The sequence below is a fragment of the Scyliorhinus canicula genome, chromosome 11 (assembly GCF_902713615.1).
Source record: "Scyliorhinus canicula chromosome 11, sScyCan1.1, whole genome shotgun sequence".
Classification (NCBI taxonomy): Eukaryota; Metazoa; Chordata; class Chondrichthyes; order Carcharhiniformes; family Scyliorhinidae; genus Scyliorhinus; species Scyliorhinus canicula.
The window spans coordinates 32,568,297-32,593,443 of NC_052156.1; the positions used below are offsets into that span (position 1 = coordinate 32,568,297).

Genomic DNA, 25,147 nt, shown 5'->3' on the forward strand with positions numbered 1-25,147 from the left:
TTTTTTCACTTTCCTTGTGGTCCCAGGAGGAGCAGGAATACTCCTGCGGGCTGCACAAGGGAAGTTTAAACCTCTCCTAATGGGCCAAATGGCCTTCTCCTGTGCGGAATAGATCCTATGATTCAAAGTAGTAGTTTTAAATGTTAATTGACTTGGGGAAGTTGCTGCTATGGAACATTATAGAAAATATTTTTAAGTTTGAAATTTATGCTATAGTGAGATGTTAGGATACTATTTATTTTGGGGAGATGATGGCATGACGATAATGTTACTGGACTAGTAATCCAGAGTTCCAGGATCATACTCTGCAGACATGGGTTCAAATACCACCATGGCAGCCCGTGGAATTTAAATACAATCGCTAAATCTAGATTAAAGCTAGCCTTAGTAACGGTAACCGTGAAACCATTGTTGATAGTTGTATGAATCTATCTGACTCACCAATGACCTTTCGGGAAGGAAATCTGACTTACATGTGACTCGTGACCCTCAGCAATGTGGTTGACTCTTAACTGACCTCTGAAATGGCCTAGCAAGCCACTCAGTTCAAGGACAATTAGGAATGGGTAACAAATGGTGGCTTTGCCAATGATGCCCACATTCCATGAAATAAATTTTTAAAAATTCATTGCCTATATGTCGATACTTTCATACAGAATATGAAGATGAGGGAAACAGTTTTGCAGAAGTGAAGACTACTGAAGTATCTCGAACTGGAATATCTCCTGAAATGGATCGTTGTGGAGGTATGCTTGTATCAAGAACAATCTTCAAAATCAGACTTGGAAGCAATCTTGCTGAAAAAAAGGGCATATTGGGTCACAGCGTGCTTAATAGGTGTGACTTCTGTTTCATTTATTAGCAGGGTCTGAAAGAAATATGTCTTATTGAATGCATGCCATGGAAGAAGCTAAAAGAAGTGGCACGGTGGCGAAGTGGGCACCACTGCTGCCTCATGGCGCCAAGGATCTAGGTTCAATCCCGGCCCTGGGTCACTGTCCGTGTGGAGTTTGCATATTCTCCCCGTGTCTGCGTGGATCTCACCCCCACAACCCAAAGATGTGCAGGTTAGGTGAATTGGCCACGCTAAATTGAATTGGGTACTCAAAGTTTATTTTTTAAAAAGGGGAAAAAAGGAAGAAACAAAAATGTGTTCATGCAAGTCACAAAAAGCCATTGCATAAAGTGATGCTGCAAATTGGAATATCCATCTTTTTCCTTCTGTAACTTAGGGTTCAGAGATTGGGTAAATGTCTCTTGTCTAATAGAAATGTTAACAATTCTAAATGAAGTTAGTTTGTACCCCATTTCTTTAGTTGTTCCCTCGAATTTAGCAATGGGTGGGACAGCATGTGTAAAGAAATGTCATGCTGGTATTATGTGTGTTATGGTGGACGGAAGGAAGCATAAAGCTTCAGGACTTCAAACTAATGCTGCAAAAGGTGAAAAAGAATGAATTTCCCACCAATGTAACTTTGCACACTTTATTTTGAGAAGCGTACTTCCTACTTCATCATCTCTCATCTAGCTGAAATAAATAGTCCTGAATGTTTAATACCTGGGTGTGGAATTGTTATTTCTGTTATTTGAATGAATATGTATGATTATCATAGTCAATGATAAATGTTCAAAAACATATATAGCTCTCACAATAGTCAAATCTTAGAGAAAGGTACAAACCAAATTTTAAGTGCATTCGAAAGTGGGATAAAGAACTTTAAAGGCTGCTTTTAACCCCCTTTCATATGACAAGAATGGGGTGATGGAAACTTAAATTAGAGGCAACATTCCCCCTCTGGATCAGAATGACACACACTATCCTTACATTTAAGTAGGACACTAATGCAATTATAAAATGCAGCAGCAAGACCCATCGTCAGTGCGAGGCTCACCAGAAAGATATTCCAGATCCAGTGGAGATTGGAGAAAGTAAGATTTTCCACATGTTTTATGATGGTCTTGTGGGCTAGACATAGCAGGAGTACTCTTCCAGTTCCAATAAGGAAACCTCGGGCCCGCTCCTTCCTCCTACCTATTGAGCTGAAGGACATTCCTATGGGCTCTCTGCTGGAAACCTCTGCTGCCCTGAAATCCTGCTCCTGATCACAGGGAGCACTGATTCCCATCAAAATCAGGCAGCAGACCTATTTTGTTTTCTAAGAAGTCCAGGTCCCTCTTTGACCAGGTTAATGTGATGGCTTACCCTGCTGTCCCCATAATTATGTTACTCAACAAGGTCAAATCAAGACTCAGAAAAACTCTCAAGGTAGACTCCCATCTATAAAACTCCTGATACATCAGTAGGCACAATCATACATTACTGCTGATCAGAAGTTGCTATTATAGTGGGCATAATTAGGTTACAGTAAGAGTGTACATAAATATACTACACATCTCTCCTAATAGAAGAAAGTCCTCTAAGGAATTCTGATATATTCTTGAATTTGGAGTTTACTTGGATGCATCATATGTTTTCCCCCAATTTAAAATAAAAGTTCTTTTTTACAGATGCCAGTCCATGCATGCACTACTGCACACAGATTGGAGGCGACATTATTTGTTCCTGTTTCTCTGGTTACAGACTAATGCCAGATAATTTCTCATGTGAAGGTAAGTGTATGTTTATCCTACAGAATATAAAAGATAATAGGACATCTTTGGTTAGTTGATGATAGGCGTGATTCAGCGGACTTCAAACCAAGTCTGTTGTTGGGCCCATCTAGTGGGGTGTTTCTTGGCAGCTGCAGCATCGAGAATCATCCCGCTAGTGAACAGCACTTTGCCGTATATTTTGGCCTTGGGGAGTTTCTCCCTGCCGAGGCTGCACTGAGAGTGGTTTCCTGCTGGTGAGCTAAAGCTCGCCAGCAGGAAAGGCTGTTTGACCTCCTGCCCCCACCTCCCTCCACCGTCTCCCCCCCCCCCCCCCCCCCCCCCCCCCCATTTCTGGTCCCCCTGCTTCACCACTTTCCCAACCTTGGGGAGGCATCAGTGAATCCCCCTCCCCCCCCCATTGATAAAGCCGCTCCTGGGCCTAACCTCTGGCAATGCCAACCTGGCGCATGGGTACATTGGCACCGCCAGCCTGGCACCCATGCACCCTGGCAGTGCCACATAGGCACCCTGGCACTGCCATATTGGTACCCTGGCAGTGCCACCGGTGCCCATGTGCCAGTGGGGAGTGCCAGGATACCAGCCTGCCTTGTCCCCAAACAAGCGGGGGTCGCCAATGCCTGAGGGACCCCTTCCAGGTGCCGGTATGCCTTGCCCATATTTGTGAATCTGGCATCCGGATAATTAAATAAACCATTAGGTTCATTTAATTATTCAGATCTTGGGCGGAATTCTCTGACCCCCCCCCCCCCGCAGGGTCGGGGAATTGCCCGGGGCCGGCATAAATCCCGCCCCCGCCATGGACTGAATTCTCCGCCACCCTGGAATCGGCGGGAGTGGGAATCACGCCCCGCCAATCGGCGGGCCCCCCGCGGCGATTCTCCGGCCCGCGATGGGCCGAAGTCCCACCGCTGACAGGCCTCTCCCGCCGGCGGGAATTGGAACACCTCTGGTGCCAACGGGATTGGCGGCGCGAGCGGGCCCCCGGGGTCCTGGGGGGGCGCGGGGCGATCGGACCCCGGGGGTGCCCCCACGGTGGCCTGGCCCACGATCGGGGCCCACCGATCGGCGGGCGGACCAGTGCCGTGGGGGCACTCTTTTTCTTCCGCCGCTGCCACGGCCTCCACCATGGCAGAGGTGGAAGAGACCCCCCCCCACCGCGCATGCGCCGGTGGTGACGTCAGCGGCCGCTGACGCACCGGCGCATGTGCGGACCGGAGAAGGCCTTTCGGCCAGCCCCGATGCCGGGCGGCGTAGTGCCAAAGGCCGTTGGCGCCAGTTTTGGCCTGCACCTTTAGGGGCTAGGACCGCGCCGGAGTGGTTTCCGCCACTCCGCTATGCCGGGACCCCCCGCCCCGCCGGGTAGGGGAGTATCCCGGCCCTTGATCTTGCCCTCGCTGTGCGAGTTCCAGATCGTGCCTGGCAGAGTGAGTAGGGTATGGAGCCTGATTTGGGGCTCATCTGGGATTCACCCATCCAACTGGATCCACTCCGGGCAAAAGAGGTCGTTGAATCGCGAATATCAAGTTATATTTGGATTTCGTTGCTGGATGTTGTAAAGGCAGATTGCATGTTATGAACAAGTTTTGTGCAGACAGTTGATACACTTGTATGTAAGTGTTTAATGGTGCTGTAATTTTTTTAAAATGTGTGTCATCATTTATTGATGATAGATGTGAATGAATGCATAATGGACTCACACAACTGTTCAAGAGAAGAATCCTGTGAGAACACTCAAGGATCATTCCAGTGTGTCCCTGCAAAGATATGTGAGAATGGCTTTATCCGAAATGCAAATGACAAATGTGTTGGTAAGAACAGAACACACATTGCTTATATTATTCAAACTGTTGTTTGCAGTTTATTTACTTATCAGGATCGAAGTCTATTGTTGCTGTTTCACTTGGCATTATGTATATCTGATTAACACACAACCCACTGGAACTTCTGCAGGGATTGTCCCCACCTCCTGCTGAAGGTTTGGCAGAAGATCAGTGATAGCCTGGAGAAATGAACATAAATGATGCCTTATGGATCTGGTGATGGGTAGCTTTCACAGCTGTGTTATAGCAGGAGATATGGAGATTTTGAGCACTCCACAGAGAATTTATCCCAGAAACAGGGGGAGATCAAAGCTCAGGCCAATGCAAGCCTGAGTGGTATTGTTGAAGGACGTGTGGTCGGGGGAATAATGTGTTTGGGGGGGTGGTGGAGGACGAAACTGGATGCCTCATGGTCGGGGTTGGAGGGTGGGAGAAGAGGGAGGAGAAATGAGAGACCTGGTAGTAAGAAGAGTTGGGATATCGGGGGCCTCAGGATGCGATTGGAGGCCTTGTCAGGAAGGTTGGGGGGAGAAAGCTACCCAATTGCGGATGCTGTTCAAGAACACATTCATATTCAGGAGTTAAGTATAAACGCACACACCTTGTGGATCCACCAAGTCCTTATTTGGAGCAAGTTGGGCACCTTCCAACTTGTTCTCAGACTTTAACATCCACCTCCAAGCCACACCCAGGCATCGCTGGCTCATCACTCCCCATCTCCAACCCCAGCACACATGTCTCTTCTCCCCATGCCCCTGCAACCCTTGCTTCTCCGTTCCCTCCCACTACTACTCTCTGCTCTTCCACTTGCCCACTTCATTGGCACCTCTGGCCTGCCTTGCCCATCCATGCTGGCTTCATCCGACCCCTCCCCACCCCCAATCCCGAGCTCTGTATCATGTTCCAACATACTCCTAATTCACCTCCCCCCCAACAAGGTACAGGGGAAGAAGGAACAGGGGTTTCTGCTGGTGAATTAGTGAAGAAGAGTTAGAGGAAGGGGATGGAGGTGGTGCTTGGAGCAGGAGAAGAGGTTATCCGGGTCTTTGTGGAGGACAAGGAAGGCGGAACTGGGTGCTGTTAATGTCCTAGGGATAGACCCTGGCAAGTTTTTTAAACTATTATAAAAACGTTACCGATATTTCAAAGGTTACAACAATTTTTAAAAAAGGGTCATAACTCTTCAAAAATGCTGAAGAAAATCATTCATTAAAAACTTACCTGACAATGAGGTGGAGACTGACCTCAAGGGGTTGTGACTTCATGCCTTTGAAGGGGCATGGCTTAGCCGTCAATGCGCTGGAGTCCCTCACTGCTTCTCTTGATGGTAGGTCCTGCTTCACGAGCATGAGGAAGTTCTCACTGCTGCCTATGGACAAGGTACGTATGGAGTTTGTTGGGCAGTTCGCAGCAAACGCCAAGCTTCAATACTCAAGAGAAAATCGATGCCTCTCGCTGCACACCATCCCCATTGCTGTGTTCCTTTTCCAAGCAGTTATGATAAACATTTCTCTCAATCAATTGACTGAACAACTTACAGTTGAGAAAATTGGGAATGAGTAATGATCGCCTCACAAAAGGAAAACATGTAGCATATCACAGCCAAGTCATTCAATCCTCCTGCGACACAACTTAATTAAAAAGATTGTTAAACAAATCAATTTTTATTGTTCTTATGAGACCCCACATTTTATATTTCAATTAATTTGGGAATATTATGAGTGCAGTGGATGTTTTAATACATTTGAGATGGCTCCCAGCTCTTTAAGTGGTAACTGTTCACTTGAAAATTCACTAAATAAGGATTAATTATAAACACGGTTAATTTAACAGAAATAAAGGTATTTGTATGAATCCTTGGCTGCATTGGCTTGATTATAAACCTGTTGAAAATTTATTGTAGCAGCTGAACAGTAGTAAAACCAATGGTTAGCTTTGTGTACAGCTTGCATTGCAGTATAACCTATTTAATAAGAAAAGCACATTTGTAATTTGCATTGATACAAAAGAGTGAAGGAGGTAATCTCTTCACGACTGCTCTAGTAAAACAAAAATAAATTTGCAATATTGCTGTAATACCAGGTTGATTAATTCCAGGCTGGGTGTTGAAAAATATACAACAGTCTTAAGATGTCTGCCATATGGGGAATGATTACCAATGGTTCAGTACTTCACAGATTACGAAACAAGAATCAAATGTAGTTAGAAGAGTCTGGATTTGGAGCACCATGTGTGGGTTTTAGCTTGCACAATAACTGACGAATTTAAACAGATTGACATTTTTATATCGTAGTAGAACTGATTATTACATGAGCTACCATTACTTAATGCAGAAAAATTTTACCTGGGCTTGCAGCGGGATAGGTCATAAGGTAGAGTGAATTAATTTGAATTGTGGAATCTACCAGCCTACCTATGTGAGAGTAGTTGTTCCAGTCCATGACAAATAACTGTGACCTCACGGGTAGGGAAATAAAAATGTTTCCACATTACCCTGGCCACCCATCTGGTTTTAATCATGTTGGCCTTGGTATTACAGCAGTATTGCAAAATCATTTTACCAAAGAAACTAAGAAGGGATTCATTTGCCTTTGCGTTGTGTACTTCCAACTAAATTCAATTACTGCAAATTGAAAACATGTTTATTTTACCGAGTGAGTTACGCCGCAATGCAAATCACAATTCTGTGGTTGTTTCAGCTGCAGAATGAGAAATGCTTTCACTTTTATTTGTACTATAGCACTATGAAGTAATTCCCTGTATTGGTTTCTTTCTTCCCAGCACAAGGTCATTAAAAAAAAAAGCAAATTAAGCAAAACAAATCCATAAGCATTTGTCAGCACCTGCCTTTTGCATAGTTTACATTAGACATGCCATTTGCAGAGTACAGAAAGCCCTTCTCAAAGCCGTACACAATCAGTCCCATGGAAAAATGCTGCCAACATTTCCTTATTTTACAAATTACCAAATAAGAATGAAATGTTCTTGAGGTTTAAATATGATTCATGAATATGCCTAAGATAGCTTTTCCAGTATTACCTACTCGTGCTTAAGGCAAAGGATCAATGAATGCGAGTTGAATGCCTTTTATTTTTATTTTCTGCTTTTCTTTGTCAGAACAGCAGCTGTATATAAATCCACAACCAGGTCTGTGGCTCACTCTACGCCCAAGCTCATTATTACTGTATTATCTGAAGTTGCTCAGTAAACAGCCTGAACAGATTCTAATGCCAGATGGCTGCTTTCTGTGTCCTTGCTGACTGTTGCAGTTTTCAGATTTGGAAATAATTGGATTTTTTGTATTGTATTCATTCTTGTTCCGTGTAGGCCTCAATTTACTTATTGACTAAATCTGATAAGTTGATTACTTAAGTGTACATTAAAGGCGAAAGAAGCCTATGGTCATCTGGGACGATGGCAGCTTGACTTTACTACCACAGTGCATACAGATAAACACCGATGTGCGCCTGCGCGTGCAGTATCTCTGCTACGGAATCAAGTTAAAAACTGGTTAATTTGGATTTTATATGTGCGGAAAAAGTTACCGTCGGAATAACATTGGGGCTGCAGCACCTGAAATGGAAGCCTCGATAGACTTTACAGTCTGTTGCGTTTAGTTTCTAAAACACAGCCTGACCCACGACCTTATCTTTTACAGTCCATTTAGTCTGACTCGTAGTGTTCAATGTCAGACTGTAATGTGTTTAAAAAGTACCCAACTGCTGACTCGGAACTGCACAAAAGCTCTATTTGAAACTAAGAATAATATGTGAATCGTGCAAAAGCTGTGTAGCATGTGCAGAGAGGCTTTTAGCATTCAGTCAGTATGCTGTTTATGCAATGTGCCCACCTGAAAGCATAGACAACTGAGGACTGGCTCCTCCATCACTAATGCACCTTTACCTATTTTTAAATACTAGCTTTGATATGATTTATCAACTATACAGCTCAGACATAAATGTATATTTGTAAGTTTAGAAATGAAAAACACGAGAGTCAATATTTTAACTTTGTGACAGTTGTGCTTTGTAATGTTTTCCTGCAGATATTAATGAGTGTTTGTTGGCGTCCCAGAACTGCAAATTTGGGGAAATCTGTATTAATACAATTGGTTCCTTTAGATGCCAGAAAACGATTGTTTGTGGAACAGGCTATGAACAAATGGATGATCAGTGCCAAGGTTTGAAATAAGTACTTTGACGTTTAACTTTCTTAAATCTGTTGACTTTTTTTCTTGAATGCAAAAATATGTTCACGGTGTGTGCTAACGTAACGGTTATTTACAGGATTAATAATCCAGAGCCTTGGACAAATAATGCAAATATTTGAGTTTGCTCCCATTTGTCAAATTGAGAATTTCCATTAAGTTTAAAGGTATTATCTTATTGCCGTGTGACCTAGAACACTACACTACTTGGAGGAATCACTGGGGATACCAACAATGTACTCCAGGGACTGTAATACCCATCACTAACAGTAGCTTGATGGTATCACCACTGCTCGAGTAAGGATAGAGTTCCCAGACGTGGGGGACAAACAGGAGAATAAATCTAGTTGACTCATTAACCTACCTGTTGCAAGTACGTCTGTCAATGACAACATCGGTAGGGTGGTAACTGTGCTGTTCTTCTGGAGACCATGGCCTGTTTTCACATTGAAGTCACCACCATCATGTTGTGTGCACTCCTAAGGTTAAATCAACCAGTCAGCTCACCCCCTCAACGGTGAAAGAAGCCTATGGTCATCTGGGACTATGGCAGCTTTACTTTACTACCACGGTGCTGAATAGGATAGACTGAGACAAAAATTAGGAGCCCAAAGCTGGATATCTATTGTTACAACCAGTTGAGAAGGGATGAACTGGCTCCCCTCTGTTACACATGGGTTTCAAGGGGAACAAAACGGTTAAGTGTGCTTTGATTTTGATTGTTCTTGAGGCGTACATTTTAACCTCTGCAGCCGATTTAGGTTAGCTGGTTTCTTGGATGCGGTAAGATGTTGCAATTATGCCTTTCAGGTTACCGGAAGCTTTCTGACATTCCTCTGTCCCTACCACTTTTGCTTTATTTAAAGTTACATTTATTGAGGTTTTATATTTTAACAAGCAATGCAAAAACCCCCAGGAATGGTGCATCACCACAAGAAAATGTGACGGCACAGCCTATGGGAATACAGAGGGGCGAGGGAGAACAATAGTACAACCAGGTCAATACAATCATTCAACATCATTTGATACCTCTAAAAGCCCCACCAGAGAAGAAGGGAGATCTGCCTAAAGCCACGAGAATATTGTGAAATGGTGCACACCTTCTCACGCGGCGATTGCTCGCAATTACCACGAGAGTTCAGGATAAATATTTTGCGCCATGTTCGGGCGCGCACCAATATACAACTCCCTCAACTCCAGCACCACCAGAGACACCAATGACGCATTGCCACCTCCTTCCCTCAGATACCAGGCCTGGATGTACCCCGGCAGGATTCAATCATGGAGTCTTTCTACCCACCCATAAAATACAACAAAGAAATTTGTGAGAACCCCAGTTATAAAAGGAAATTACATATACACCACACAACGTAACATAACCCCAGTCTCCGACCCAGTACAGAACCAACTTTATTCCACAAATTATACAGAGAAGACCAGCAGTTATATCTTCGATTGTGATCAATGCTGTCAGCATCTCCAAACAAAAGGGACAGAGAACTACCAGGAGTGGATCACAGGATAACAAAACCCAACCGTACAGAACTCTGCTCAACCCTTGGCAGCTGTGCACAGAAAAGTTCACTCAGGACGTCTCAAATGAGGGAACTCCTGGTGGACCACACAACCAAACCAGGATTCATAACAGCACGATACTCACCCTGAAGAAAATGCCCAAATGAGAAAGAGAAAAAACTGCTCAGTCAAAAAATAAATTAAAAAGCACCTCGACCACAAGGGGAGCAACAGGATATCAACCAGAGTGCAGGACTCAACTTAACTCCTCGCCCCCGTGCACAGAAAAGTCCTCTCAGGACGTCCCTTACAAGGGACATGGCAGGACCATCAAAACCTTCTCAGGATTGCTTGAGGATTCAACAAACGCAGCACCTTCACTTCGACCACAGACCTCAAAGACTGGATGCATCATGCTCCGTCGAACCTGATACAACCAGCCTCCAAACCTGAGTTACTAAAGCATGACAGCCAGTATTCAAATTCAGTCAGGAGCTCACTTCCAGCCAGAAACCAGACACATGGAGACTCTTTGCCTGGCCCTTGCCTCCCGAATCAGTCAGGATACGCGACATGCAATGCAGCAGGATCTCAACGGACTGAAGGTGGACCCTTGCCAAGGAAAGTGCTCTATAAAATGCATGGATTCTCTCCTGCGCCTCCACCATTCTGTCAAGGATACTTTGCGGTTCCTCGAGTTGAGAACCAAAGACTTGCGACACTGGCTGAGATCATCATCCAGAACAATACTCCGAGGCAGTCATCATCCCAATGCCCACTGCACTGTCGAAGCTCAGGCCCACTCATCAGCTCAACGCCACTGCAAGCTGGGCCCACCCCAGCGCACTCCAACTGCCTCAATCACACGAGGATTCTTTGATTTAGCTCGGCTCCACATTGCAAAACTCCAGTCAGGATTACCCAGGGACATATGACCAAGCATATGTCCCTAAAAAAGACAGTTCCGAAATATGCACAGGGATAAAGTAAAGGATTAAAAGATGAGCAAAGCCAGAGCTCGCAAAAATGCAGCTGCTCCCACGCTCACATCACGTGACCCCCTTCTACTTTTTGCTTTTTTCCGTACTGTAATCTGGGACAAGCTTGCGGCAGAACCCACACATTATTAAAATTCTGTTTTCCTGATTTTTTTGAATGAGTACAAGTACTACTGCTTGTAACCTCTGCAGCTGTGATATTATTTTTTCATGTTGACACAACATAGCCGTGGCTTTTTCCTGCGGTATGGGGTGTCAGTTAGTTTATTTCCCCAAGCTTCTTTGTACTCTGCATGGGCCACTGGACCATGCATTTAGAGGTTCAGCCAGTATTGGTAGCACATAGTCTTCTGGCTGAAAGTTTCAGGCCTTGGCATGTTTGTCTACTAGTTCAGGGTTTTTCAAACTCAGGGTCGCGACCTGCAGTTGGGTCACGGGCGGGTGTCGGGAGGGTCGTGGAGTGATCGGTTGTGACGTTCCCGATCGTGGGAAGAAGTCCCCAATGGCATCGACCGGTTGTAAAGTTTGCCGGCTGCAGGCAGTCCCCGACTGGTTTCTGCGTTTGAGGGGGTGGGGCGGCGCTAGGCTGGGCTGTGTGCTGGTCACTGCGCTTGCGCCGGCTGGTGGGGACAGGGGCTGTTGGGCATCCAAGTGGGTGCGCAATGCTAACGGTGGTGACCCCAGCTTGGAGCTCCAATCTAGTGCTCCTGCTCTGCGCACTGCTCGGCTTCTCTCCCGCCACCTCTGGGCAGAATGTGACCTGCAGCTCAGTGGTCAAGCTGTTCAATGGCCAGCACAATGTCTGCTGGTGCTCCCACGTGAAGTACTGGTCGGGAAGTGGTCAGCAGTCTGTGACTGAGGTGGATGCAGCTACTGGACAGTAAAGGGGAAGCCAGGCCAGGTTTGTCAGTCAGAAATACCGATCAAACAAGGCCAGTCAATACAGCTGGCACATGTCAACACTGGAAGAAACCAAGTCATCACTTTGCATCCCCACTCTCTGGAAACCAGGAAGTCAGAGCTTTTGGTGAGAATGGAGCAGGAGGTGACTTGGATGTTTGGATAGTGCAATGCAGTGGAACTAATAAGAAGTATTGTGACATTGGGCCCGGTCCTCCCCAAAAATTTTAAAGTTCATTTGTGGTGGACTTTTCAGGGCGTTTCCTGCCGGTGAGTTCACCACCGCTTTTCAATCACACTTAGTCACTTTTTTGGGCCCTGGGGTGTTTCTCACCGGTTTAGCCCATGATTAGAATATTTTTAGCACTGGGAAGCTGAGCTCAGAGATCGGGCCGCCATTTTGAAAGGGTTCCCCGATCTCTAATTGAGCTTGTACAACCCCCCACCCATGGGCAATGTCACTCCCCACACACATGGACACTACCCCACACCCCAAGTGAGGACGCCCCGCTATGGGGTTCCTGGGTCCCCCCCCTCTTCAGGCCCCCCCAAGCGCCCTTACAGCACCCCCTCCAAGCCCCCTTACAGCACCCCCTCCCTTCCAGGACCTGCACCCAACACCCCCAATCTTCCCGGAGGACCCTACTTACCTGCCCTGCACTCGCCCACCCTTCAAAGCCCCCCTCCATCCTCATTTCATGGGTATGGGCCCCTTGCCCCTGGCCCTTGGCATTGCCACCCTGGCACTTGGGCACCCTTGCCCTGCCATGCTGGCAACCAGGCTGTCCTCCTGCTGGCTTGGCAGTGCCATCTGGGCACCTTGACAGTGCCAGGGTGGCAGTGCCAAGGTGCCAGCTGGGCATTGCCAAGGTACCCACGATCCAGGGGGAGGGCCATGGAGCCTCCCTGCACTTACCCTGACAACCCCGGGGTCTTCAGTGGCCCGGGTGACTCCGCGGGTGCTATTCCCCCTGGTCCATGTTTGTGTGGACCAGCACTGATCGGTGCCTGGCTGCAGCCTCCCTGCGGAGGCTGGTGACTCAAAGGAGATGATTGGATCCTGCGCAGGTAGGGCGTTAGTAGGTTTACAACCTACTTCCATGAGCATCATTCGGTCATGCCCATTTGGGACGCGTTTTCTCCAAGACATCGGAGAATCCCGGAAGGCAGGGAGGCTGTTGGGAGGCTCGCTGGAGGGCTTTCCCGAGTTTCTCCGGCTGCATCGCACTCAAGGGAGAGCCCAACGCAGCCGGAGATTCACGCCCCCGGCCCGCCCCCCCCCCCCCCCCCCCCCCCCCCCCGACTGTGGTGGTGCTGGACACAGTCCGCAGCCGCCACGTGAGGTCCCCGAACATTGTGAGCACGCGCATCTCGCCATCGGGGACGTGCAGCGTACGCTGTTTTTGAGGGCCGGAGCATCGCAAAAATGGTGCCGCCCCTCATTCTGGCGTAAACGGGAATTCTCCAGCCGATCGCTGAACATGATTTCGGCATCGACGATCGGAGAATCCCTCCCACAGTTTGTAAAGTAAAAACACAATTGTACTTTTTTCTATATTTGTTTGTGGAACGACGGAGACTTTCCACCAGAGGCAGTGACAGAGAGAAAGTCACGCGCCTGGCACGTGCACTGATGCCACACGCCCTGCATGTCCGTGCTTTGGATGCAAAATCAGGGAGCAGAGATTTCTCCATTTTGAGAATGGTTCCCCAAAAGCCAGCCTGGGAATCATAGGTGCAGGTTCCATTTCAGACTGGGGTTTTACCACAACCTGGAAGGTGTGACAGGTCCTGCAAAGCCTTACTACACTCCTGTGGAGCTGTGGCCAGTAAAAATGCTGCTGAAGTGGGCTTGGAGTTTTGCACACACTGACATGCCCGGCCATCGTGACTTCATGTGCCAGCCTTAATATTTCCCGGAGGGCACTTATCATAGAATCATAGAATTTACAGTGCAGAAGGAGGCCATTCGGCCCATGGAAAGGGCACCCTACCTAAGCCCACTCCTCCACCCTATCCCCATAACCCAGTAACTCTATCTACCCTTTTTGGACACTAAGGGCAATTTAGCATGGCCAATCCACCTAACCTGCACATCTTTGGACTGTGGGAGGAAACCAGAGCACTCGGAGGAAATCCACACAGACACGGGGAGAACATGCTGACTCCGCACAGACAGTGACCCAAGCCGGGAATCGAACCTGGGACCCTGGAGCTGTGAAGCAATTGTGCTAACCACTATGCTACCGTGCCACCCTTCAGTGGCACCAGTCTCTGGTGGATCACTGCCTACTTCTCAGGTCTGTGAAGAGGTCTCCACTGCCTCATCAGCACCTTAGTTTTAATGTTTAAGGGTTGCCTCGACCTCAACTTCAGCCTGGGCAGCCTGAAATCACTTTTTTAACACAGAAAACAAGGAAGACCATTTGCTAGACTCCCAACAAAGTCAGGAAAAATGCCCGGCACTTTCTCCAGCTGCTGTTCTGTCTTCCTGACCTCGGTCGGCTACTGCGAGACTAGCCGGCATCAACACTTAGTCTCAGGGACGGAGAATCCTGCCCCATATTTTCAAAAAAAATAAAAGGATGTCGCCTCATGACACCAGAAGCTTTTTTTTTTAGCATGTGCAGTAATTGCTACGCCAGGCTGCAGCTTCTGTGGTGGCTGAATGGAGCTCTCTGAGACCTCTGCTGAATTTTGTCAGAGGGCAGTCTGCAATGATATGAGTCCTTGATTGGGGTTCATCAGAGATGTAGTCTAGACTCCCTACGAGGCCCCACTTGTGCCGGTTGGCTGCAGAAAGCCCTTGGCCAGGGCAGGAACAGCTAAGGAGTGCCCAGTGTTGGTGTGGCAGGCTGAAAGCGGGTGGGCGGGCTGTGGGATCTGTGATGAGGAAGTTGTTTTTTACGGTGGCGTGTTGGTTCCATTCCTGCTGCCACAGGGCCTCTACTGTTATTTCTGGTACGGTGGGCTGGCACATGGGAGGTGAGCAGCAGGTGGTTTGGTAAGGTCTTTGTGTAGCGGCAGGCTTCAGTTGATGTAAACCTTCTCCTCCAGGAGCTTTCTTGTTGCAATCTCCCTCCTTGTGCGAGGAGGCGGGATGTTGCTCAGGACTGTGAGCTGGGGGAGTTGAGTCATCGGAGGGTACCTGAGATGATAAGCATTGTTGGGTTGAGCTGGGTGTGGGATGAGTTGTACTGTACGAGTGCGCAGTGCTCTGCAGCCAGGTAGACAATAGCAAGAGCTGAGATTCTTAACCTGTTGGTGGCTTTGCAACATCATTGTTTAGTGTTGGCTTTAGAATGTCCAAGACTGAGAGAGCAGTTATCATCAGCATCGATGGACTTCTGAGACAGAGTTGGAGGCAGCTAGTTGCTATGGAGATTGAAAAGAGTTAGTGCTGGGACAGATCCCTGGGGAAGCCCATTAGACTGCATCCTCCAGCTGTGTGTCTCATCACCCACCATCTCATGTGCACCTTGAACTGTCGCTACCTCAGAGTAATAGCTTGATGGCGTTGCAGATTATCATCACAATCTATAACCTCTTGACCCAGCAAATCTCTCGCTCCCCCACCATCATCAAGCAAGGTGACCGACACTTGTTCCAAGAGGAGTGAGATGGACATGTCCAGAACAGCATCTGGCGTAACTGGAAATGAGCTGCTCACCTGGTGAAGCTGCAGCACTACATGCCTGCTGAACAGCAAATCCAGCATGCTTTCAACTGATCTAAGCTATTCCACAGTCAATGGATCCAGTTGTGAATGGTGGCGGGCAATTAGACAACTAACAGAACCGGGAAGATCCATGAATGTTCCCTTCTGAACAATGGCAGATCCTATCACGTCAGTGTGAAAGATAACACTGGCTGAAAAGTTGGACAATATTTTCAGTCAGTCAGGTGCAGGGTGGAAGATCCTTCTCAATCTCCCCATGATATCCTCGTCATCACAACCTGTCAGTCGCCAAGCAATTTGATTCATACTATGTGACAATAAGAAATAGCTGAGTACAGTGGACACAGCACCGTTCAAGGCCCCAACAACATTCCAGCCACACTGCTGAAATCATATGCTTCAGGACTAGCTGTGTTGTTAGCTGTGCTGCTTCTGTACACCGCAATCTACCCATCAAGGTGGGAAATTTCCCAGCATGTCCTATCCACGAAACGCAGGACAAATACAACTGAGGGTCGGTGTAAACTTGATGGACCGAATGACCTCCTTCTGCTCTGTAGGGATTCTTACTCTTAAACCGTGTGTTCCCTAGTTCTGTAAGTGGAAACATCTCCCTGCATCTACCCAATAAAATCCCCTTGTGATCTTGTATATATTTCAATGAGAGCACCATTCGTTCTTCTTTTGTCCTCTTGGCAAACTTTACCTTGTTTGAGAGTTAATTGCAAAACAAACATAACTGACTATATATGATGAGGCTGCTGGCCCAGACTCGCGCAGGGCCATTCTGCTGGATCCTGACTAGCAGGATATGCTATTTTATGTAGCGTGGAAGCAGTTGCAGCATCTTAAATTCCCTAGTTTGGCCACCCACATTTCACGCTGTATAAGCGCCCACACTTCACACTGTATAATCAATAGTCTGTCAGAAGCATATTTAATGATTTTAGTTAAACCAGTGCGGCAAATGCACTTGCAGTGAATATCCGAGCAAAGATGTCCTGCAGTTTCGTTTACTTTCAAATTAGGGTGCCACCTCCACCTAGTGGTTGAATGCGTTATCTACTGAACCGGCAGACAACTAAGAAACTCGGCTACCTGCTGTACTGACTGCTCTGTGGGGAAGGGGTCAACAGCCGCAACAACAACTTGGTATCTTTAACTCCATAATATGTTTCTTGATGCTTCATTGGAGCATTGCAAAACAAGACTTGACACCGAATCAGCTAGGAAGATTTCAGGGCAGATGAACACACCATAATTATAAAGCCTCACAAGACAATACCATGAGGTGATGTGGCAATAAGGTGTTACCTGTGATGAGACCTGTTTGATTCTTCAGTACACAAAAATAAAATCCAAAACATTATTCCAAATATAGAAATACGTCATAGGGAAAATGCCAATCAGCTAATAAAGAATGCCTGTTAATATTCAAAGAAGTAAACACGTTGCTCAGTCAGGAATAAAAAATCTAGCTGAAAACGATCTTCACGCTACCTGCTATGACTGTGTGTGTGAAAAGGGAAGTGGATTTGAAGGTAATCCTTGTGCTCGTACGGCTCTGCATAATGGATTAGTTAAATCCAACCCTGCTTCCCGATTAGCACAGTACTGAGCAGCAGATGCTGACACACTCTTTTTTTTCCATTTCCAGATATCAATGAATGTGAGCGAAACAATCACAACTGTGCAGTAAATTATGAATGTCAGAACACTCCAGGGTCATTCAGTTGTCGTCCAAAAATGCGTTGCTCTGAGGGATTTCTGCAGGATTCACACGGCATCTGTCATGGTAATAGACTTTCTGGGGGGAAAAAAAGCTCGACAAGAGCTGTATGAAGAAACAAAAAGAATTAAAAATTGTATCTTGTTTTAAGATTTTATGGGTTGTATGTCCGGGTCATTTTGTAGAAATTAAAGGCAGCAGTTGAATTTCTGATCCATGAACACATTATGTGTAGTCTGTGAATCTCTGATATCTGAAACACAAATTTCTGCAGCGACTGTAGCGAAACAGAACTATGGAGGTGCATTCAACCCCATAAACTTACAGGATTCATTGTAATGATTTCTTTTTTGTTTGGTGAAGAAATGCTCCTGGAATTCATAACGGTACCACAGATTTGAGCCAGGGAGGTGGGATGGAAGTTTTCGGAAATGGGAAGAGAAGGGGATTAAGACGCTAAAAGATTTGTTTCTTAGGGGTCGGTTTGCAGGATTGAGGGAGCTGGAAGCGAAGCATGGGCTGGCGCAGGGGGAAATGTTTAGATTCATGCAGGTTCGAGATTTTGCCAGGAAGGAGATACAGAGCTTTCCGCGAAAGCCGGCCTCCACATTGCTGGAGGAGGGGCTGACGACAAGGGGACTGGAGAAGGGGGTAGTGTCAGCGGTGTATGGAGTTATTTTGGAAGAGGAAAAGGCACCACTGGAAGGGATCAAAGCAAAGTGAGAGGAAAAGTTGGGAGAGGTTATAGAGGAGGGCGTCTGGTGTGAGGTGCTCCGGAGAGTGAATGCCTCCACCTCGTGTGCGAGGTTGGGGCTGATGCAGCTGAAGGTGGTATACAGAGCACACCTCACGAGGGCCAGGATAAGCCGATTCTTTGAAGGAGGAGAAGATGTGTGTGAGCGTTGCGGAGGGTGGGGGGGTGGGGGGGGGGGGGCGCTAATCACGTTCATATATTTTGATCCTGTCCAAAGCTAGAGGAGTACAGGAAGGAGGTTTTTAGGGTAATTTCCAAGGTGGTGCACGTGTAACTGGACCCGGGTCCCCGGGAGGCCATATTCGGGGTGTCAGACCAGCCAGGGTTGGAAACGGTTGCGGAGGCAGATAGCCTTCACCTCGTTAATCGCCCGAAGGCGGATCCTGCTGGGATGGAGAGCAGCCTCTCCACCCTGTGCCCTGGCGTGGCAGGGGGACCTGTTGGAATACTTGACCCTTGAGAAGGTTAAGTTTGAACTGAGGGGAAGGACGGAGGGGTTCTACAAATCATGGGCGTTATTCATTATGCACTTTCAAGAACTGGATAACATCAAACATTAGTTGGGGGGGATGGGTGGGGAGGTTGGGGGGGAGAGGGGGCTGTGTGTATTAAGGGTGACTATGGGTAATCCCTGATTCCTTTTTGGTCATTTGTTTGTGTAAAAATGTGGGCTGATGTTTGGGGGTTGGTGGGAGGATGGGATCGTTGTTATTGATATGGGGATTGACATATTTGTTGCTGATTATTGTTTATTGTTGGTGGGTGTAAATTCGGGAGAACATGTGAAAAAGGAGGATAAAAATATTTTTTAAAAAAGGAATTCATAACGGTACAGAAACCGACACGTTCTAATTCTGATCTAATTTGGAGTTTTCTGACCTTGCTTCTAATTTAGTGGGAAAGCTTTAGGCAGCTCCTCCTCTTCACTTGCAGCCTTTAACGCTGCTCTATTGGCAGCCCTGGGGAATCCTGGTGCATCATATTTTTAAAAACTTATTTTTGAAGCCCACACATTATGACACAGAAACAAATTGTACCTCCATCCTCAGCCCTGCAACAATAACGCTACTGCAGCGGTATACTGGGTAACCAAGGCCTAGATATCTGCAGGTTATCTGAGTTGTGCCTCCTCTGTGTTTTCCTTACGAATGTGACTGTGGCAGTTACCTGAATAATTAAAGGCCTTTTCTGGATGATTTTTACAAAGAACAAAGAACAATACAGTACAGGAACAGGCCCTTCAGCCCTCCAAGCCTGTACCGGTAATGATAACACCCTTGGCCAAAATCCTCAGCATTTCTTAGTGCCCCATCCCTCTATACCCATCGCATCCACGTATTTGTCGAGATGCCTTTTGTACGCCGTTAATGTATCTGCTTCCACAACCTCCCCTGGCAGCACATTCCAGGCACTCGCCACCCTCTGTGTAAAAACTCTGCCTTGCACATCTCCTCTAAACTTTGCCCCACAGACCTTAAACCTATTTTGAAGCCAAACTTGACGGAATAATGATTTTGGTGCCACGTTTTGCTGAATGATTCTTCCTAAAGACGCAATATTGTATTGTCAAGAAGTCTGGTCATGAAAGGTGAGCTTTGAGTTAGTGTTTTCTAAAAAAAAATCTAAAATAGTTAAAGGAGTTCTAAACCAAAGCAACTCTATTGAGTTACCATTGACATCTTGTGGTCCACTTGGAAGTAGTAAATCATGTTTTCAATGTACCAAAGAAATGCAAACTGTGGAAGAAAAGAACATTGGCTTTAAGCGGAAGTGTTCATTTCGAGGAAAGGAGCTGTTTTGAATTGGTTCGGCTATCCACGGTCTGGAGAATAAGTCCATCGTGCAGAGACACAACATGTCTGTCCTGCCATTTGATTCCCACTGCCCGACTGAATAAAAATCAAGCCAAACGTTTAAGCATTAATGGCAGCAAATGACTAATATGATGCAAATACCAATTTCACTGAGAAAAAAAGATCAAGAGTGATCGCTTAGGTTGAAATGGACTTGTTCCACTCCAAAATCGATTTTATTTCTGGGGAAAGATCCTTTGGAAAGTTTGGAAAGTTTGCACTATTTCCTCAGGAGCACATTGCACCAAATCATTCGATCAGCAACAGTTGGCACTTGGGGTAGAGATGGTGAGCAGTTTCAAATTCCTAGGGGTGCACATCACCAAAAATCTATCCTGGTCTACTCATGTCGACGCTATCACCAAGAAAGCACAACAGCGCCTTTACTTCCTCAGGAAACTAAGGATATTTGGCATGTCCACATTAACCCTTACCAACTTTTACAGATGCACAATAGAGAGCATCCTCTCGGGCTGCATCACAGCCTGGTATGGCAACTGCTCGGCCCAGGACCGCAAGGAACTTCAGAGAGTCGTGAATACCGCCCAGTCCATCACACGAACCTGCCTCCCATCCATTGATTCCATCTACACCTCCCGCTGCCGGGGGAAAGCAGGCAGCATAATCAAGGATCCCTCCCACCCGGCTTACTCACTTTTCCAACTTCTTCCATCGGGCAGGAGATTCAGAAGTCTGAGAACACGGACGAACAGACTCAAAAACAGCTTCTTCCCCACTGTCACCAGACTCCTAAATGACCCTTTTATGGACTGTCCTCATTAACACTACACCCTGTCTGCTTCATCCGATGCCAATGCTTATGTAGTTACATTGTATATCTTGTGTTGCCCTATTATGTATTATCATGTATTTTCTTGAATTCTGTTCAATTCCCTTTTCTTCCCATGTACTGAATGATCTGTTGAGCTGCTTGCAGAAAAATACTTTTCACTGTCCCTCGGTACACGTGACAATAAACAAATCCAATCCAATCCAAGTAGCATTTGGGTGCACAGTGGTTAGCACTGTTGCCTTACAGTGCCAGAGTCCGGGGTTCAATTACAACCTTGGGTCCCTGTCTGTGCATGTTCTCCCCGTGTCTGCGTGAGTTTCCTCCGGGTGCTCCGGTTTCCATCCACAGTCCAAAGATGTGCAGGTTAGGTGGATTGGCCATTCTAAATTGTCCCTTAGTGTCCAAAGGTTAGGTGGGGTTATGGGGTTACAGGATTAGGGCGGGGGACTGGGCCTAGGTAGGGTGTTCTTTCAGAGGGTCGGTGTATCATAGAATTTACAGTGCAGAAGGAGGCCATTCAGCCCATCGAGTCTGCCCTGGTCCTTGGAAAGAATACCCCACTTAAGTCCACACCTCCAGCCTATCCCGGTAACCCAGTAATCCCACCTAACCTTTTTGGACACAAAGGGCAATTTAGCATGGCCAATCCACTTAACCTGCACATCTTTAGACTTGTGGGAGGAAACCCACACAGACACGGGGAGAACGTGCAGACTCCACACAAGACAGTGACCAAAGCTGGGTATTGAACCTGGGACCCTATAGCTCTGAAGCAACATGCTAACCACTGTGTTACCGTGCTGCCCGGTGTAGACTCGATGGGCTGCATGGTCTCCCTCTGAACTGTAGGTATTCTTTAATTCTGTGATTATTGCATGCTGATGATTGGGAGTAAAATGTGTAGTACATGACTCGACAAACACAAGTACCCTTGGTGATGTATGTAACACTCCATTACTCGAGACAGGTTGCACCTGCATGACTGCTGCCTTAAATACAGGAAACTGTTTGAGAAAACTACTGAAAGACAGTCAGACATTATAATGAAATGAAAATTGCTTATTGTCACAAGTAGGCTTCAAATGAAGTTACTTTGAAAAGTGCCTAGTCGCCACATTCCGGCGCCTGTACGGGGAGGCTGGTACGGGAATTGAACCCACACTGCTGGCCTGCTTTGGTCTGCTTTAAAAGCCAGCGATTTTTAGCCAGCCAGCTGTGCTAAACCAGCCCTTGACATGGAATTTGTGGTTGTAGCGACAGTGAAACTGTCAACGTTTGCTGTAATACAACTGTTAAACTGGCAGCAACGACTGATGGCCGCGAATGTGCAGTTTAATGGGAGAGAAACACAAAGGTTGCTGTCAGCGATTTTTTGCTTCTCCACCGTGGGTGCAGTTGGAACCCTCCACAGGTGGAAATCTTTGAAAAACACTTCAATTGAAGTGAGGCTTCACTATTAATCTCACTTGCATAATAGATTTAAGAAACAAGTTACGCCTTCTTGAGTGAGGCGTTACCGGATTTCTGCTGATGTACAACTTTAATAATAATGTTTGGCGTTCTGAAAGGCAAATTTGACATTTATGGAATATCAAATTTTTCCACTATGATAAAATGTTCAATTGATTTTTACATTTCTTTGAAATCTATTTATGATATTTCAGTTTTCAGTTTCTACCTTAATCCCGTGTGTATGTTCTGATCTTTATTTTGTTGTCTGTGAAGGATAATCAATGTTGGGACAGACAATAATCCACGCCACAGACGTCACCATGGCCAAGCTTACACAATCCACCACAACATGTCTCGCAATGCAGCCCCCCCCCCCCCCCCCCCCCCCACGCCCCATTCCGGCGGAGGTGGTGTTGCCATTTACATTTTCATGCACTTCTTCGGCAGGACCATAATATTGTGCTGGGTAGGAGGATCTGTAAAATCCTGGCCTAAATCTTTCTCTAGAACTTTTTTCCCGAGGTCAGCAGCAAGCACCATAACTGACTGCAAAATCAACACCATTAATAGTCACTCTTCACCTGTTTACATTAGCATTCTAGAATAACATTAGTAACTATTATCAAAAATCTCCATGGTGCTTAATGCCATGAAAAAAAATCTATAGACTCAAAAAATAAAAATACTTGGGAGAAAACACAACCATTAAAGATTAATGATACTTTGTAAGAAATATGCTGTATTGAGCTCAACGCTATTGTACAGTTCTGGATTCCAGTTGGTTCTTTCTAAGCATTGGCGTATGATCGTTAAATTATACTTTTCTAACTCCAGCTCAATACCAAAATGAAATACTTAGTGATAGGACCAGAAAGCTGGGAGCAATGGAATGCGTGTGCAATCCACACAGTCTGAAATTTGTCAGGAGAAAAATCAAGACGTAGGAGCACTATTAAAACAGTAGAAAGTGTGATAACCTTCACGAGGACCATGGGGGATCGCTGATTCATCTCCCCGTGTGCTTTGTAGAACTCAAGTTCCTGTGGTGAGCAGAGGAGACCCACCCAGCTGGGGATCATTGGCGGGTCCCTTAAATGTACCTCCCGGACCCGGACCGTCACTTCCTGATAGTCCTGGGCTGGGACGTTTGTATTGTATGCCGTGGTAGTGGCTTTATTTTCAGCTTAAAATAAACCAGTTTGCCCTTTCACTCCACCCCTCCTGGAATTATTACGCAAAGATAATTGTGTAATAAAATCTGTTTATTACAATGTGCACACTGTTATGTAAAATGACAGCATGTAACATTTAATGAGGGCCACTGCTCAACACCTTGCTGAACAATTGAAGGGTTAATGAACTGATCTATGCATATGAGGGCTGGATATTTCAGGATGATTATTAATTGTTATTCTTAATTTCAATTGCAGATATTAATGAATGCACCGCTTTAGATCGTCCTTGCAAACCTGCGTTCAATTGCATTAACACTGTTGGGTCTTACAGCTGCCAAAGAAATGTCATAACTTGTGGAAGGGGTTATCATTCCAACCCTGATGGTACTCATTGTATTGGTAAGTACATCTCACAACTTCGTGCAAATTCCTGCCATTCTCATGTTATGTTTTAAAATAAATTTTAAAGGGGGAAACAACAGCAGCTAGAACAGTGGCACCACAAATGGCTCTGTTGCTCAGCAGGGGAGGGCAAAGTGCAGGAGAGCGATGGTTATATGGGACTCTATAGTAAGGGGCACAGATGGATGCTTCTGTGGACATGAAAGAGATTCCAGAATGGTATGTTGCTTCCCTGGTGCCAGGATCAATTATGACTCTGAACGAACACAGGTCATTCTGAAGGGGGAGGGTGAACAACCAGAGGTCGTAGTACACACAGGTACGAACGACATAGGCAGGAAGAGTGATAAGATCCTGCAGAAGGAGTCCAGGGAGTTAGGCAGTAAGCTAAAAAGCAAAACCTCTCGGGTTGTAGTCTCAGAATTACTCACTGTGCCAGTGAGGCTAGAAATCGGAGGATCGTGCAGCTAAACACGTGGCTAAACTGGTGGTGTAGGAGGAGGGGTTTCAGATTTTTGGACCATTGGGTTCTCTTCCGGGCAGGTGGGACCTGGACAACAAGGATGGGTTGCATCTAAACTGGAGAGGCACTGATATCTTGGCTGGGAGGTTTGCTAGAGTCACTCAGGAGGATTTCAACTAGTATGGCAGGGGGGTGGGAACCAGATTGTGAACCTTGGAAGGTGAAATAACTGAAGGGGAAATAGAGAACCAACATAAAAGAACAACATCACCCTCAGGCACAGCAAAAAAGGTGACAAGTGTGAAAAGGGAGGATTGAGGGATATCTTTGCAGCATCCTTGAACACGGGTGAGGTACCAGAGGACTGGAGAATTGCTAATGTTGTCCCCTTGTTTAAGAAGGGTAGCAGGGATAATCCAGGTAATTATAGACCGGTGAGCCTGACGTCAGTGGTAGGGAAGCTGCTGGAGAAGATACTGAGGGATAGGATCTATTCCCATTTGGAAGAAAATGGGCTTATCAGTGATAGGCAACATGGTTTTGTGCAGGGAAGGTCATGTCTTACCAACTTAATAGAATTCTTTGAGGAAGTGAAAAAGTTGATTGATGAAGGAAGGGCTGTAGATGTCATATACATGGACTTCAGTAAGGCATTTGATAAGATTCCCCATGGTAGGCTGATGGAGAAAGTGAAGTCTCATGGGGTCCAGGGTGTACTAGCTAGATGGATAAAGAACTGGCTGGGCAACAGGAGACAGAGAGTAGTAGTGGAAAGGAGTTTCTCAAAATGGAGA

At 46.3% G+C, this 25,147-nt stretch overlaps 1 protein-coding gene across 5 annotated transcripts in view; it reads left to right on the plus strand.

Annotated features, from left to right (window-relative positions):
• Window positions 1-25,147, plus strand: part of fbln2 (fibulin 2) — a 248,158-nt gene that overhangs the window by 173,002 nt on the left and 50,009 nt on the right. For 4 of the 5 annotated variants that reach the window (XM_038812722.1, XM_038812724.1, XM_038812721.1 and 1 more), the window contains 6 exons: window positions 657-746; window positions 2,509-2,610; window positions 4,284-4,421; window positions 8,479-8,613; window positions 17,390-17,527; window positions 23,744-23,887. In XM_038812722.1, coding sequence (XP_038668650.1) covers window positions 657-746; window positions 2,509-2,610; window positions 4,284-4,421; window positions 8,479-8,613; window positions 17,390-17,527; window positions 23,744-23,887 — 747 coding nt within the window. The remainder of the gene's footprint in view (window positions 1-656; window positions 747-2,508; window positions 2,611-4,283; window positions 4,422-8,478; window positions 8,614-17,389; window positions 17,528-23,743; window positions 23,888-25,147) is intronic. The other variant, XM_038812726.1, reaches the window with a different exon arrangement.